Source organism: Carcharodon carcharias, chromosome 36 (genome assembly GCF_017639515.1).
Source record: "Carcharodon carcharias isolate sCarCar2 chromosome 36, sCarCar2.pri, whole genome shotgun sequence".
In the NCBI taxonomy this organism is placed as follows: Eukaryota; Metazoa; Chordata; class Chondrichthyes; order Lamniformes; family Lamnidae; genus Carcharodon; species Carcharodon carcharias.
In genome coordinates this window covers 7,908,676-7,923,792 of record NC_054502.1, presented here as the reverse complement: position 1 = coordinate 7,923,792, position 15,117 = coordinate 7,908,676, and the positions used below count along the sequence as shown (strand labels likewise).

Below are 15,117 nucleotides of genomic sequence, written 5' to 3'. Positions count from 1 at the left end.
TGGGATTCGAACCCAATGTATCCAGAGCATTGCCCTATGTCTTGACTATGAGTCCAGTGACAAACTACCACGCCACCGCCTCCCCATTAATCTATCAGGTAGGCTCTAAACTTTTCTTTTTGGCAATGTCCTAATATTATTAATTTCTACACCTGTCAGCTTTGGCACCTCTATCTTTCAAATTTATTATGCTCTGTGCAAATTAGTTAAATTTCAGAACCTCGCTATTAGAACACTCAAGTGATTACAGATTGTACGCACCCGAAACTAAACCTCTCTAGTGGCTCAGTTGGTAAAGTAGCTGCTGAGCAATTTAAATGAGGTCGTCCCTGGTTTAATTCTTGGTCAGTGCAATAAGCTAATCTCTGTTAAGCAGCAGTTGGGCATGACAATTGGCCTCATTACATGACAGTATTTCAATTTGGGATGATCTTTGCCTGTGTGGCTCAGGTACTCATGGATAAGCTTCCTGATACCATTTGTAAAGTCGGTATAAAACGTGGCAGTCATTTTTCACGTGATCTCTATTGCAGCTTCTTCCTCCAAATCCATAATAATGGTTCACTCCCCAACCCACTATCCAATTCAGTCAAAAATTGTCTTACAAATTGCCTGATATAAACTTATGTCTCATTTTCTCTATCTTTACCAGGTGTCTACTTGAAATTCCATGTATTTACTGACAAATTTAAAATGAAAGCAGGACAAGATTTTTCTGTAAAGCTTTTTTTAAAAACATTGAAATATTCCAGTAAAGGCCAAGGAGCAAAGCACATCAGACTCAAAGTTCCAAAAGGCTGCAGAATGGAAAGGGGAAAGGCTGAGGGGGTTAAAGTGCTTCACAATGAACTGCCCGGGCAAGAGTGATACCGAGAAACACGCCCCAAGTTAATGCCATGAAGATATGGGGAATGTCAACAACAATTTGTGCATCTTTGAAGTTTTGCTGAAATGAGAAAGGAAAAATCAGACCACAATTGTAACCTTCACCGTTGCAGTTCCATTTTGTTTATGCATGTGTTATCTGAAAGCAGTTAAAAACCGACTCCAACCCACCTCTCCTAATCATGTCAATGTCCATATAATGACACAATTAAAGAGAAAGGTGAGTTTAAAGAATATTTTCAATTTGCTCCTGAACAGAAAGTATATGAAGGGAAAAGGCCAGGCTACCTCAGGCGTACACACACACCCACCTCCCCCCCACAACACGTGCAACCCCCCCCCCCCACACGTGCAGCCCCTCACACACGTGCACCACCCCATCTACCCCCTCACACACGTGCACCCCCTCACCTACCCCCCGCACACATGCGCACCCCCTCACCTACCCCCCCTCACACACGCGCACCCCCTCACCTACCCCCCTCACACACGCGCACCCCCTCACCTACCCCCCTCACACACGCACACCCCCTCACCTACCCCCTCACACACGCACGCGCACAGAGCAGCCCCCCGCCCATGCATGCGCGCACACACATTACCTTCACCCGTCCACATGTGCACCCGCCCACAACCCACCACCCACCTGCGCATTCCCCTGCCCACCCACAACCCCGCCCACCTGCACATCCCCCAACCTACTCACAACCCCACCCACATGCATTCCCCACACACCCGTGCATTCCCCAACCCACCCGCGCATTCCCCAACCCACCCGCGCATTCCCCAACCCACCCGCGCATTCCCCAACCCACCCGCACATTCCCCAACCCACCCACACCCCTGCCCACTCCCCAACCCCACCCACCCGCGCATTCCCCAACCCACCCACACCCCCACATTCCCCAACCCACCCACACCCCCACATTCCCCAACCCACCCGCGCATTCCCCAACCCACCCGCGCATTCCCCAACCCACCCGCACCACCGCCCACCCACGCATTCCCCAACCCACCCATTCCCCCACCCACCCACAACCCCACTCACCCGCGCATTCCCCAACCCACCCACCCGCGCATTCCCCAACCCACCCACACCCCCGCCCACCCGCGCATTCCCCAACCCACCCATTCCCCCACCCACCCACAACCCCACCCACCTGCGCATTCTCCTACCCACCCGCCCACCTGCGCATTCCCCTACTCACCCACCTGCGCATTCCCCTACTCACCCACCTGCGCATTCCCCTACTCACCCACCTGCGCATTCCCCTACTCACCCACCTGCGCATTCCCCTACTCACCCACCTGCGCATTCCCCTACTCACCCACCTGCGCATTCCCCTACTCACCCACCTGCGCATTCCCCTACTCACCCACCTGCGCATTCCCCTACTCACCCACCTGCGCATTCCCCTACTCACCCACCTGCGCATTCCCCTACTCACCCACCTGCGCATTCCCCTACTCACCCACCTGCGCATTCCCCTACTCACCCACCTGCGCATTCCCCTACTCACCCACCTGCGCATTCCCCTACTCACCCACCTGCGCATTCCCCTACTCACCCACCTGCGCATTCCCCTACTCACCCACCTGCGCATTCCCCTACTCACCCACCTGCGCATTCCCCTACTCACCCACCTGCGCATTCCCCTACTCACCCACCTGCGCATTCCCCTACTCACCCACCTGCGCATTCCCCTACTCACCCACCTGCGCATTCCCCTACTCACCCACCTGCGCATTCCCCTACTCACCCACCTGCGCATTCCCCTACTCACCCACCTGCGCATTCCCCTACTCACCCACCTGCGCATTCCCCTACTCACCCACCTGCGCATTCCCCTACTCACCCACCTGCGCATTCCCCTACTCACCCACCTGCGCATTCCCCTACTCACCCACCTGCGCATTCCCCTACTCACCCACCTGCGCATTCCCCTACTCACCCACCTGCGCATTCCCCTACTCACCCACCTGCGCATTCCCCTACTCACCCACCTGCGCATTCCCCTACTCACCCACCTGCGCATTCCCCTACTCACCCACCTGCGCATTCCCCTACTCACCCACCTGCGCATTCCCCTACTCACCCACCTGCGCATTCCCCTACTCACCCACCTGCGCATTCCCCTACTCACCCACCTGCGCATTCCCCTACTCACCCACCTGCGCATTCCCCTACTCACCCACCTGCGCATTCCCCTACTCACCCACCTGCGCATTCCCCTACCCACCCACCTGCGCATTCCCCTACCCACCCACCTGCGCATTCCCCTACCCACCCACCTGCGCATTCCCCTACCCACCCACACCCCCGCCCACCCGCGCATTCCCCAACCCACCCACACCCCCACCCACGCATTCCCCAACCCATCCATTCCCCTACCCACCCACAACCCCACTCACCCACCTGCGCATTCCCCTACTCACCCACCTGCGCATTCCCCTACCCACCCACCCACATATGCATGCATGGAGCACCCACCCATACGTGCGAAGCACCCCCTCACCCAAAGAAAAAAGTAAGCTAAATTAAGATTCAGATCACAATCATGAGGCCAATTTCAGGAACATGATTTGTGAACCAGTGCCTCTGATGTTTGGCTTAGCACATGGGGTAACCATAAACTAATGAGAAAGAGTATGAAGAGGTCTGTCACATGAACACAGACCGAGTGGAGAAACGTTTGGAGGCACGTTAAAGAAATACACTGCAATTCTATAGCAAAGTGCCTTTAATTTCGCAAAGCGCCTTTAATTTCGCAAAGCATTCAAGGTTCACAAATAGGAATTTGGCCAGGATGCAGATGAGCAGTGTGGCGGCGGGAGTGGGGAGAATTGTACAGGGCGGAGGGAAGGAAGATGTAGGTTTTGGGAATGTTGACAAGAAGAGATGCAGTAGGTAGCTTAGGCAAATGATCACAGCTGTCTGATGGCAAGGCTTTACCACTGATAACGAAGTTCAATGGGGTGGAGACAAGTCAGAAGAGTGGCGAGAGGACAGAGGAGATTGCAAAGATAGGGCAGAGAGAGAGCATGCAGGGATTTGTAAACGGGAACAAAGATTTTGAAGTCGGCCGTTCTAGAGAATGTTGCGCCAATGGAGGTCATCAAAGACGGGGGTAATATGTAGCCATGGGTACCTGCCTGTACTATACCGAAAAGTTAGAACAGCCAGGTCAACTGAAGGGCAAGACTGGATTCAGGTCTTCAAAAGAAACCCACACATCCCAATTCCCCTGTACCATTTGATTTTAACTCAAATCCCTGGTACTGCCCTTTGTGAACGCTGCGCACATTCTGAAATTGTAGGCTACAGCAGTGTTCACACTATCACAGTGACTAAAAACATTATTTCCAATCAGTCCTTTCATTTGTGTGTTAACATGCATTTTGCTGAGAGCTGATACAATTGTTGGCTGCTGAAAATCTGACAGGGAATTTCCACATGCACTGAGTTATTTTGCTCGGAAGTACAGCAACAGATTCAACTCACTACTATAAAAGATGTTTGTCTGTCTCTCAGTTTAGTGATGGACTATGGGGTTATGTGAGGGAGCTGCAAATCCAAATTCTAGCTGATTATAGCTCACTCCTCTGTACTTGCAGCAACTTTGAGCTTGTGTTAGAAAGATTATTGACAAACAGTAAGAACACAAGCTCTTTCAATAAATGTCAAGAGCCATAGCGACACACAAATGAGAGAGGGAGAGAGAGAGAGAGAGAGAGAGAGAGGCCATTCAGTCCAAACGGCTGGGTATTTTTAAAAAATCTAGTCAGTATCCTTTTATAGGGTTGGAGAACTTACACAATTAACTCAAGAAAGCATGCTGTCTTTCCTGGCCCCCACATTTCTCTCCTAAAGATACTGACTGCGTCAGCCATGGCTCGGTCGATAGTGCACTTGCATCTGAATCACACGGTTCCAGGTTCAAGTCACATTCCGGGACTTGAACACAAAAATCAAGGCTGACTCTTCAGTGCATTGCTGAGGGAGTGCTGCACTGTCGGAGATGCACATTGGGTAACCATAAACCAAGGAGAAAAAGTATGAGGAGGTACGTAGCATGAGCACACACTGAGCGGTGGAATTTTACAGTCCTGAGGTAAGTTGAAGAAATAGAACAACTCTATAGCAAAATACCTTTAATTTCTTTCAGATGAGATACTAAACTGGGGCTCCACACCTGCCTGCTGGGCTAGATGTAAACAATCCCATGGCATTATTTCAAAGGAGAGCAGGGATGTGAGTTAGCCTTGGTGTCATGGTAAATATTTATCCCTCAATCAACATCACAAAAACAGATTAACTGGTCATTATCACATTAATCTTTGTGGGAGCTTGCCGAGCACAAATTGGCTGCCACATTTCCTACATTACAACAGTGACTACACTACCAAATGTACTTCATTGGCTTTAAAGTGGCTTTGAGGTAGCCAATGGTCACGAAAAGCGCTGTAGAAATGCAAGTCTTCTTTTAAGTTGGGGTACAAATTTATTGGTGCCAATAACCAACATCTTAATAAGGAGACCCAGATGGGGAGCAATAACATGCTCTTCAAATGAAGAGAGATATCACAGCCGAGTACAAATCAGCTCTCATTCAAAGTCTATTCTCATGTGCAACTGTTCAGCAGGATCACTGAATAATTTTCACCTTCCCCTATCCCTGATACACTAATGCCAACTGTCGTGTCCCACTGCACTACCCTCTTGTAAAAATTCCTTCAGCTCCCATGGAAAAAAAACTACTCTGAGAACACCGTTCTAAATGCTCACAATAGACATCACTTTCTGTCTGCAGTGCATAATTCAGCATACAAAACCATGGCAAACCCACTGCAGCATTATACAATACTATTTACAGAGGTATTGTCATTAGGCTCATGTAGCACATTGGTACCACATTATCAAGCTAATGTATCAATAAGCTTTCAATTAATAAGCACAAATTACTCCCATGTGTGATACAAAGGGTGATAATGGTACTTCATGCTAGGGTTGTCCAGCTCAAAAGATGCTCTCCAAACACTAGTGTCAAAGAGAAATTATTGAACTTTACATCTGAGTGTTTTGTAGAGTTCAATTGGGCATAGCACAAATATTTCAATGTTATATTTTACCGAAATCATAATGATGATAGTGGCTGTTTGCATTTTCTCTCAGCCAAATATACAACTTGTGGTCAATTCATTACCATTGAAATGGGGCTATTTCTAAAGAAAAGTGGGAGATTAGAGTATGAGTCTACAGCTGCTAAAAGCACCATAACTCCAGTGCAACGCAGCATATGGAGAATCTAAGTCCTAATGCTCAACTTGGTTATCTTCAGATCTAGTTATTCTATCAGATGGTAAAGAAATTACTTCATATGGAGAATGGGAGTACTAGAGGGCATATCACCCTAACCTATAAACATGAAGCCATTATATAATAGCATAGCCACTGGGACAGGTTATCACACTTGGCAACTTAAAGGTGCCTTTGTATTTGTTTAATGCTATCAATTCTCAACAAGCAGGTCTCATGCAACCAAGCTAACACCAAAGTAAAATCACTAAGGTAGAGCACGAGCAAGACCCAGTTAAATAAAAACACAGGACTTCCCAGACACCTGCCTTCACAAATTTGGTATGTCTACTTTTGTATTACTGCCAGCGCCATGAGACTCATGCAGTGAGAAGTGACTGCAGATCATGAGCCTCAACCAATATAAAAAAAGGAGAAATCACTTTTAATTTAAGGAGCATAAAAGAAACCATCTCGTCGCAATCACTTGCGTAAATCAGATCTGACATCAGGGATTTACCTGTTCAACATTTAAAACATCACTCGAATAGACCAAAGACAGCTTACAAAGTGTAGAAATTCTGCAAATGTGCTCACTATAGTGAGATTTCTGCAATTCCCACCGGTGACAAAACCACAAAACACCTGTGACTCTGGACACCGCACTAGGAAGTAAAGCTGTTAACAAAACGTTAACATTTCAGTTTTCCCTATCTAACAATGATTTTGGTATCCAATCATCCAATTTTTAAAAACAGTTTTCTTACTATGCACTGTTTCCACTGACATTTATTTACCCTGTGCGTGCCAAGGACAGGTACTTCTTGAAACACAGCTAATCAAAGCTTTGTTGGAAAGTACTGATTTCCCATAACATCGCTCACATGCAGTTTGTGGTTTGACATTCAAGTAGCTGCTGAATATTGAGGTGTCTTTCAATCTGATCTCACCCACTATTAAGGAAGCCCGGGTGCGGGGGGAGTGGGTAGAGCTGTCTAAACAGACACACCCTGAAGTCAGTTAAAGCTGGTTTCCACAGACTGGCAGCCAATTGTAAATCTAATAACACAACAAAAAACAAAGTGCTGGAAAAACTCAGCAGATCTGGCAGCGCCTATGGAGAGAGAGAAACAGTTTTTATTCATTCATGGGATGTGGGCATCACTGGCTAGGCCAGCATTTATTGCCCATCCCCAATTGCCCCTTGAGAAGGTGGCAGTGAGTTGCCTTCTTGAATCATTGCAGTCCATGTGGTGCAGGTACACCCACAGTGCTGTTGGGGTGGGAGTTCCTGGATTCTGACCCAGTGACAGCGAAGGAATTCTTCTGCAGATATCTTATTGGACTCGAAACGTTAACACGTTCTTTCCCCCAATGCTGCCAGGCTGGCTGAGTCTTTCCAGCATTTTAATTTTATTTCGGATCTCCAGCATCCACAGTATTTTACTTTAGTACATCTTTTAGTGTTTGCAAACCTTAGAGAGGTCAGTTATAAACACATGGGGAACAAAAGCAAGAAATAACTGGAATAAAAATCAGAAAACGCTGGAAAAACTCAGCAGCTCTGGCAGCCTCTGTGGAGAAAGAGAAACAGTTAATGTTTTGAATCTAATGTGACTCATCATCAGAACTGATGTACAACTGGAGTTCTGAAAAGTCAGACTGGCCTGAAAACGTTAACTCTGTTTCTCTCTGCACAGACGGCGCCGGACCTGCTGAGTTTTTCCAGCACTTTTTTGTTTTTATTTCGGGTCTCCAGCATCCACAGTAACTTGCTTTTATGCTGAGATTTTCCCGCATTTTCTGCTTTTATTCCAGTTATTCCTTGCTTTTGCTGGCCCCCTCGTGTTTAATAGCCTGGCCGCTCAGCGAGGTCGAGTCCAATACGAGTGTGGAGAGAGAGAGAGAGAGAGAGAGAAAAAAAACAGACTTAACGTTTCAAGCCTAAAGTGACTTTTCACCAGGACTGTGATGTTCAGCTGGAGACTCGAGATTGGGCCCGAAACGTCAACTCCACGATAAACGCAAAACCCATTGCTCTCTGCACAGATGCTGCCAGGCCTGCTGAGTCTTTCCAGCAGGTTCTGTTTTCTTATTTCAGATTATTTTACCCCCCACATTTCCAGCACCCCACAGTATTTTGCTTCTCTTTTAGCAAGAAATAACTGGCTCGGGGAAACACAATTTGTGACAGGTAACTAGCCAATCAGATGCGGGGGGGGGGGGGGGGGGAGAGAAAAAACTTTGATAGAGCATTAAAAATAGATGGATCTTCAAGGGTCTGACACAATACGAGCATCTATCCGTACGTTACATTCACACGGAGACAATCTAATAATCTCCACACGGTCTCTGCACTCACATTTCCTCATGCACTTCATCCAGTGCTTGACTATGGAGGTGTAGTGTTTCTTGTTGTCCAGGATCCAGGAGGACAGGCCCTGGATGCCGTCCATCGTGTTGGTGACGGTCAGCAGCTTCTTCTCCAGCGTCGCTTCCAGGGCGGCCAAGGAAGAGGAGGTGGTGGAGGAGGTGGTGGTGGTGATGGAAGATGAGGAGGAGGAGGTGGAGGTGGTGGTGGTGGTGGAAGAGGCAGACGAACCGGCCACAGCGGCCCCTCCTGCTCCTCCCGCCGCCGCTGCTGCTGCGACAGCCGCCATCTTCCTCCCTTTTCTAACCCCCACCCCCCCCCCCCCCCCCCCGCTTCCGACAAACGCGGCGCGCGTCACCTGGAATTGGGGTGGGGGGGGGGGGGGGAAAGGAGGGACAGGACGGGACGCAGCTATACGTGCGCGCACTCGGCGTGGGGCGGGAAGGAGCGCGCGCGTAGAGGAGATACGCGCCGAAGGCGGTGACGCAGCGCCTAGAGGAAGAGGAAGAGGCGGCGGAGGCCAGGCAATCACGTGACCCTCCCCGCCAGCCCCTTCCCTTCCCTCCCTCCCTCCCCGAAAAAAAAACCCCAACGGACCGCGCTCGAGCCGACGACGGTTCTTCCTTCCGATTGGTCGGGCCGCCCCAATTGGAATGGCTTCACGAGCGGATAGGGGAAAAAAAGGGGAAACCGTAAAGGGGGGTAAGGAGGGGGTTTCAATCCGCGCCTGCGCACGCGAGTGAATGGGGGCGGGACGCTCTCCTTCACACCCCCCCTCCCCCACCTACACTTGGCGCATGCGCGATGCCCACCGCAGCAGCACCCACCTCCCCCCCGAACAACAACAACACGCTGGTGGCGAGCGCCAACCGACGGCGGTTGGAGAGGACGACGACGACCAGTCGGAACTTGGAGGGGGGGGGGGGGGGGGGGCTTTAAAGATGCCTGCGGTGGGCGACAGCGGATTGATTGATCTTTTTTGAGGAAATTTTGTTTTATTTAACAGGTGAGGGAGAAAATAAGGAGGCAAAGCCCGGCCGAGCGCGCGCTCTCCTGCGACTCCTTCTCAAATCACCCCTCGCCGTGGCTTCTTTTCTCTTTTCCCCCGCTGCGGCTGGCTGGCTGGCTATATTTAGTATTTGTGTATTTCTCCCCCTTTCTTTCCGGCGGCAATTCCAGTCGCGATTCCTTTTTATCTTCCCGCCCGCTTCCCTCTCAACCCTCCCCGCTGCCGTCAGGGACTGCGAGGCGCCGACAGCCCGACTCGGAGCGGCGCCATTTTACCTTGGGAGGACGCATGCGCGGACTGGTGGGGGTGTAAAAGGCGGCCTCGACCACACCATCCGCGCCCTTATCGTAGGGGGTGGGGTGGGGGGAAGGGATGAAATGCGGAGAAACACCCTTCTGTTTGAGGCTGATGGTATGCCCCCCACCCCCCCGATCTATGGCGCCCCCGCGAGGTCAGAGCCGGACACGGCGCCTGTGCCCCTGAAAAACGCGAGGGTCATGTGACTCACAAGGCGCAACCACCCGGATGGAACTTTTCAAAACATCCTTCCAGGATTGGCCTGGAGTTTCCAGGCAGTGAAGATCAAACTCTAGGGCATTGCTGAGTGCGACCCTGGAGAAAAATCATCGGGACGTAAAGAAAGATAGTTTATTTTTACACTATATTTGAACGTTTCTCTTTACCAGATATAAAAATAGTTGTTTGGTAGTACAGAGCTTGAGTATACCCAATCAGCTTCTCTTCCCATGCAGTACAAATTGTTGTTCCCGTTGCAATTGGTATTCTTGCGAATCTGTCCTGATGAGTGCAAGCTTCAACAGCACATCTCTTTTACCAGATATAAAAATATTTAAAATGGGGTGGAAAGTCAAGCATCTGAGTCTTTTTGCTTTCCAATTAGCATGGGAAGGCAGTGTGCCACAAGGATGGATGTGTCAGTCTGGAGTGTGGGGGGCAGGGTATGTGATGAAGCATCCAGGAATACATTTAATCACAGTTGTCAATCCTCCTGCCTGCACTCCTTGGCAGTCGCCTTTTCCCTTTGTGCATTCTCACCGTCTGATTTTTATTAACGATTTGCACCCTTCATCCTACAGACACCCTGCAAAAACTAGACAGGAAATTGTTGCAACAAGTCACCTAAGAATATGGGGGGTGTTCCGGAACTCACTGCCTGAAAGGGTGGTAGAGTCAGAAACCCCTCCTCGCGTTTTTGTTAAACGCACTTGGATTTGCCTTTGAGGCTCCATAAACCTACAGGGAAGGTGGGATTTGGCCAGATGATGATACTTTGGCCAGCAGGGACCCAATGGACCATCCTCTGTGCCGTAATCCACGTCAGGCAGCAGATAAGCAAGCGGCCAACATTTCAGGTGAATGGCTTTTTGGTGTGCCGGAAATGACAGGTTTACATATTCCATTTCCAGTGGATAAGTGTGAATATATGGTAATGTACATGAACGGACAGCTTTAAAATGGGGAATTGGACTATGTGTACAGAAAAGAAACACAGGTTTGAGCATAGTGTCAGACTGGAACCCCTCAAGCACACAGAGAATGGTCATTTGGACGAGCTGCTGGAGGAGACCAGAATGTCTATAGAACTGTCCCCCAACAAGGGGCAGTATTACGTGAAGAGGAGATCTGTGAAAGAAAGTTTCAAACCATTCAGGATCAGCCATGATCATATTGAATGGTGGAACAAGCCCGAAGGGCTGAATGCCCTACTCCTGCTCCTCTTTTCTACGTTTCTGTTCTACCTGTTTAGCAGGACATATCATCAGAAATACGAAATCGCATAAAAACAATAACAGCAGCCGTGTCTGTAAAAACAAATAAAACATAAAAAGCATTCACCTATTTCCTGTTGTCATGATTTGTGATTGTGTTTTTGTCAATGTTTAATACTGAAGCGTTCTGTGTGAATATTGGGACTGGAAATCCTGTACGTATTTCACAAGAGATGCAGCCGAAGGTTCTGACCAATGGCTAGTACAATGGAGCATTTTTGTGATCTCTGGTGCCGCCCTGTGTCACAAAATATTCAAGTCAACTGTGGAAAATGCCACATGTACCATTTACTTATTCAATGACAAACACGGTTTGATCGTAGCACGATAAAGCACAGAAGGAGGCTGTTCGGTCCATCGTGCCTGTGCCAGCTCTTTAAAAGAGCTATAAAATGAGTCCCATCGCTCTTGCCTTTTTCCCCCCGACCCTGCAGGATTTCCCCCCTTTAAGTGTTTATAACGCTGAATTCAAATTCTGAAACTGCCACGGTGGGATTTGAACTCACGATCTGCAGAATTTTAGTCCAGCAATATAACCGCCACACTACCATGCCCTCTAAACAGACATCCTGGTCTGTATAGCTCAATGGGGAACATTGGAACAGTAAAGACCATTGAGCATGCTTGCATCATTCAATTTGTACCTCAACTTTTACCAGCATGAGCCCCATAATCCTTTGGTAAATGTATTTACTCCTTGCTTCTGCCTTTTTTGAGATTTCACACCAACTAGGTTTATACTTTATGAAAATAAAACATATACAAAAAAACATTTATTGATAGTTACAACAAAATGGCATCCAGTACCACCTGAAATTGGGTATTTAACAGAAGGATCCACACAGTAGGCCTATCTCCCACTATCTGTAGAACTGGAGCCTTGCAGTATCCTGTGACATTCCTGGAAGCATTTTAAATCTTTGCTACCCAACTAGCCGGTTTTAACGATATAAGGGTAATCAAGATGACATCTAGTTTTCAGGTAGCATCCATCGTTAGAGAGCAGTTGGACCAGGGAACGTGGCATAATTTGTGCCCAGTTTGAAATCGCACATGGAATGATACAGCACAGGAGGCTAGTCAGCCCATCATGCCAGTACTGGCTGTTTGAAAGAGCAATCCAGTCAGTCCCCTGCTCTTTCCCCTAAAGCCCTGCAAATTTTCCCCCTTCAAGTATTTATCCAGTTTCCCTTTTGAAAGTTCCTATTGAATCTGCTTCCACCGCCCTTTCAGGCAGCACCTTCCAGAGCACAACTCACTGTGCTTAAAAAAACTCTGGGTCTTTTGCCATTGCCTTTTTTTTATTTTGACCTTAATTTTTAATGTAATATTTGGTATTATTTATATATAGTGTAACAATTTGGAAAGTAGAGATGGTTGCAACACAGAAGGTTCTCTGCTGCATAGGTTGAGGAGCTGTTCAGTCAGCACAGGAAAAGGCCATTTAGCCCATTCGGCCCGTGCTGACTCTTTGCAAAAGCTGTCCAATTAGTTCCTCTTGCACAGCCCTGCAATTTTCTCTCTTTGAAGTGTTAGCACCCCACCTCTGGCAGGAGGGTGTAACGACAATGTGACATGTTCACGAAGTTTCCATTGCAAGCACGAGCATTCACCATGGAAGAAGTTAACAGGAAGTGAGTGACGATGTTAATTTTTTAAAAAGAATTATACAGATGTATTTCAACACAAGCAGTCCTAGTTCAAGTAAAACTTATGTTAGATGTAGAGAAAAAGAATCTTTCCTAACCAGCCTTAGACACAACATAATTCTCATTATACCAGAGATACTTTTGTTCTGTCAAAAAGCACTATGTAAATTTAAGTTATTGGTTTCCAAAGAAGGCACCTTGTAGTAAGGTTACCCATTTGATGTCAACTATTGGTATTTAATACTTTTGATCCATGTGATTTGTGGGAACCGGAGTAAAACTAAAGGTTCCCCCAATCATTTCTGTGGGCTTGTGTGGGACTGAGCCAGCCAGATGTGGAGAGTACCAGGTTCTACATTCAGTTCATGCTGAGTCAGTTAAAATCAGAGAGGACACTGGTCCTGAACCTGCAGATGTACTGAGCTAGGTTGGAGAGGAAGGATCACTGCCGATCCTACTGGGAGTTGATATGTTCTGGATATGGGGGAAAGAGTGTAAGGTCCTGTGGGCCTCCATGAAAATAAAAGCTGACTTTCTGTAGCACCTTAGGATACCCTAAAGCGCTGTAAAGCCAAGCAAATATTAAAAGTAAAGTCTCACTTGAGCACGAAATCTACACACCAGCGCCAGGACTGGACTGACTGTTGCATGGTCCTGTCAACATCTAGGCGCTCCCTCAGTACTGACCCTCGCTCAATATTGCAGTGTGTGTGTCAGCCCATTCATATTTGAGCCCATAACCTTCTGACTCAAGAGGCAAGACTGCTACCATCTGACACACGTGTGGACAAGGTCAGACAAAATGAGGGGCTGACGGCTAGTTTGATAGCTGCCAGAGAAATACCATTCTGGTCCCTGAACCCGAGTCAGCTCAGACTAAAATATCACAGAAGGGCAGATATAATAAACTAAATCATTCTCAGGATGCTCCACAGGCACAAATTGTCCTGGTCCAACTGGTCATACCTGTGTCTTATTCAGCCACCGCACACTGTACTGTGCTTCCACCCCCTCACCCATGGACATAGCATCCTCATTAAAAACTTGCTTGGCGCTAATTCAGCACAGATGGAGGATCAAACTTGGGATCGTTCTGATCAACTCAGAGTCGACTGAAGTTTTCAAGGCTGAGGTCGATGGATTTTTGTCGGGTGAGAGTATTATGGAACGCAGAAACAAGGCGGATGAATGAGGTCAAGGTACAAGATCCAATGAAATTGTGGCTGAAGGACTAGTTGAAATTTACTTTTGGTTCAGGTATGATGCAACTGTGATGAACCACACAACCTTCAAAAGACCACACAGTCACTTTACAAAAAAATAATTAGTCTTTATTGTGGAACTCCAAGCTGTAACCCTCTACAGCACTGAAATCACATCTGAGCAGCTCCTTGTCTTTTTACAGGCTGTTGACACCCTGAGGTGTTCTCTTTAAAGGTAACAACTGGCTGTTAATGTGAAGGTTATTCAGGTAGAGCACAGGACAAAAGGAAACAATGGGAGGGTCACCTTAAGGGCCACATAGTAATACCAACAATCTTCAGAGTACACAATTCTCTGCTCGTCAAACTCAGGACGTGTCAGAACTGGAACAATTTTCTACATTAAGCATCTTTCCTCTTGTTCCCCAAGGCCAGTATAATATATTTCCAAGGCAGCGAACAGGGGGTCAGATACAGAGTAAAGCTCCCTCTACACTGTCCCCATCAAACACTGCCAGGACAGGTACAGCACGGGATTAGATACAGAGTAAAGTTCCCTCTACACTGTCCCCATCAAAAACTCCCAGGACACGTACAGCATGGGGATAGATATAGAGTAAAGCTCCCTCTATACTGTCGCCATCAAACATTCCCAGGACAGGTACAGCATGGGGTTAGATACAGAGTAAAGCTCCTTCTACACTGTCCCCATCACTCACAGGACACGTACAGCACGGGGTTAGATATACAGTAAAGCTCCCTCTACACTGTCCCCATCAAACATTCCCACGACAGGTACAGCACCGGGGTAGATACAGAGTAAAGCTCCCTCTACACTGTCCCCATCAAACACTCCCAGGACAGGTACAGCACGGGGTTAGATACAGAGGAAAGCTCCCTCTACACTGTCCCCAT

General features: G+C 48.0%; 1 protein-coding gene across 4 annotated transcripts in view; it reads right to left on the bottom strand.

Moving 5' to 3' along the window:
* LOC121272909 (regulation of nuclear pre-mRNA domain-containing protein 2-like) overlaps window positions 1-8,858 on the bottom strand; it is a 66,565-nt gene extending 57,707 nt beyond the window's left edge. For all 4 annotated transcript variants that reach the window (XM_041179767.1, XM_041179770.1, XM_041179768.1 and 1 more), the window contains exon 1: window positions 8,544-8,858. In XM_041179767.1, coding sequence (XP_041035701.1) covers window positions 8,544-8,841 — 298 coding nt within the window. In that variant the 5' untranslated portion in view covers window positions 8,842-8,858. The remainder of the gene's footprint in view (window positions 1-8,543) is intronic.
* Between the last annotated feature and the right edge of the window lie 6,259 nt (window positions 8,859-15,117).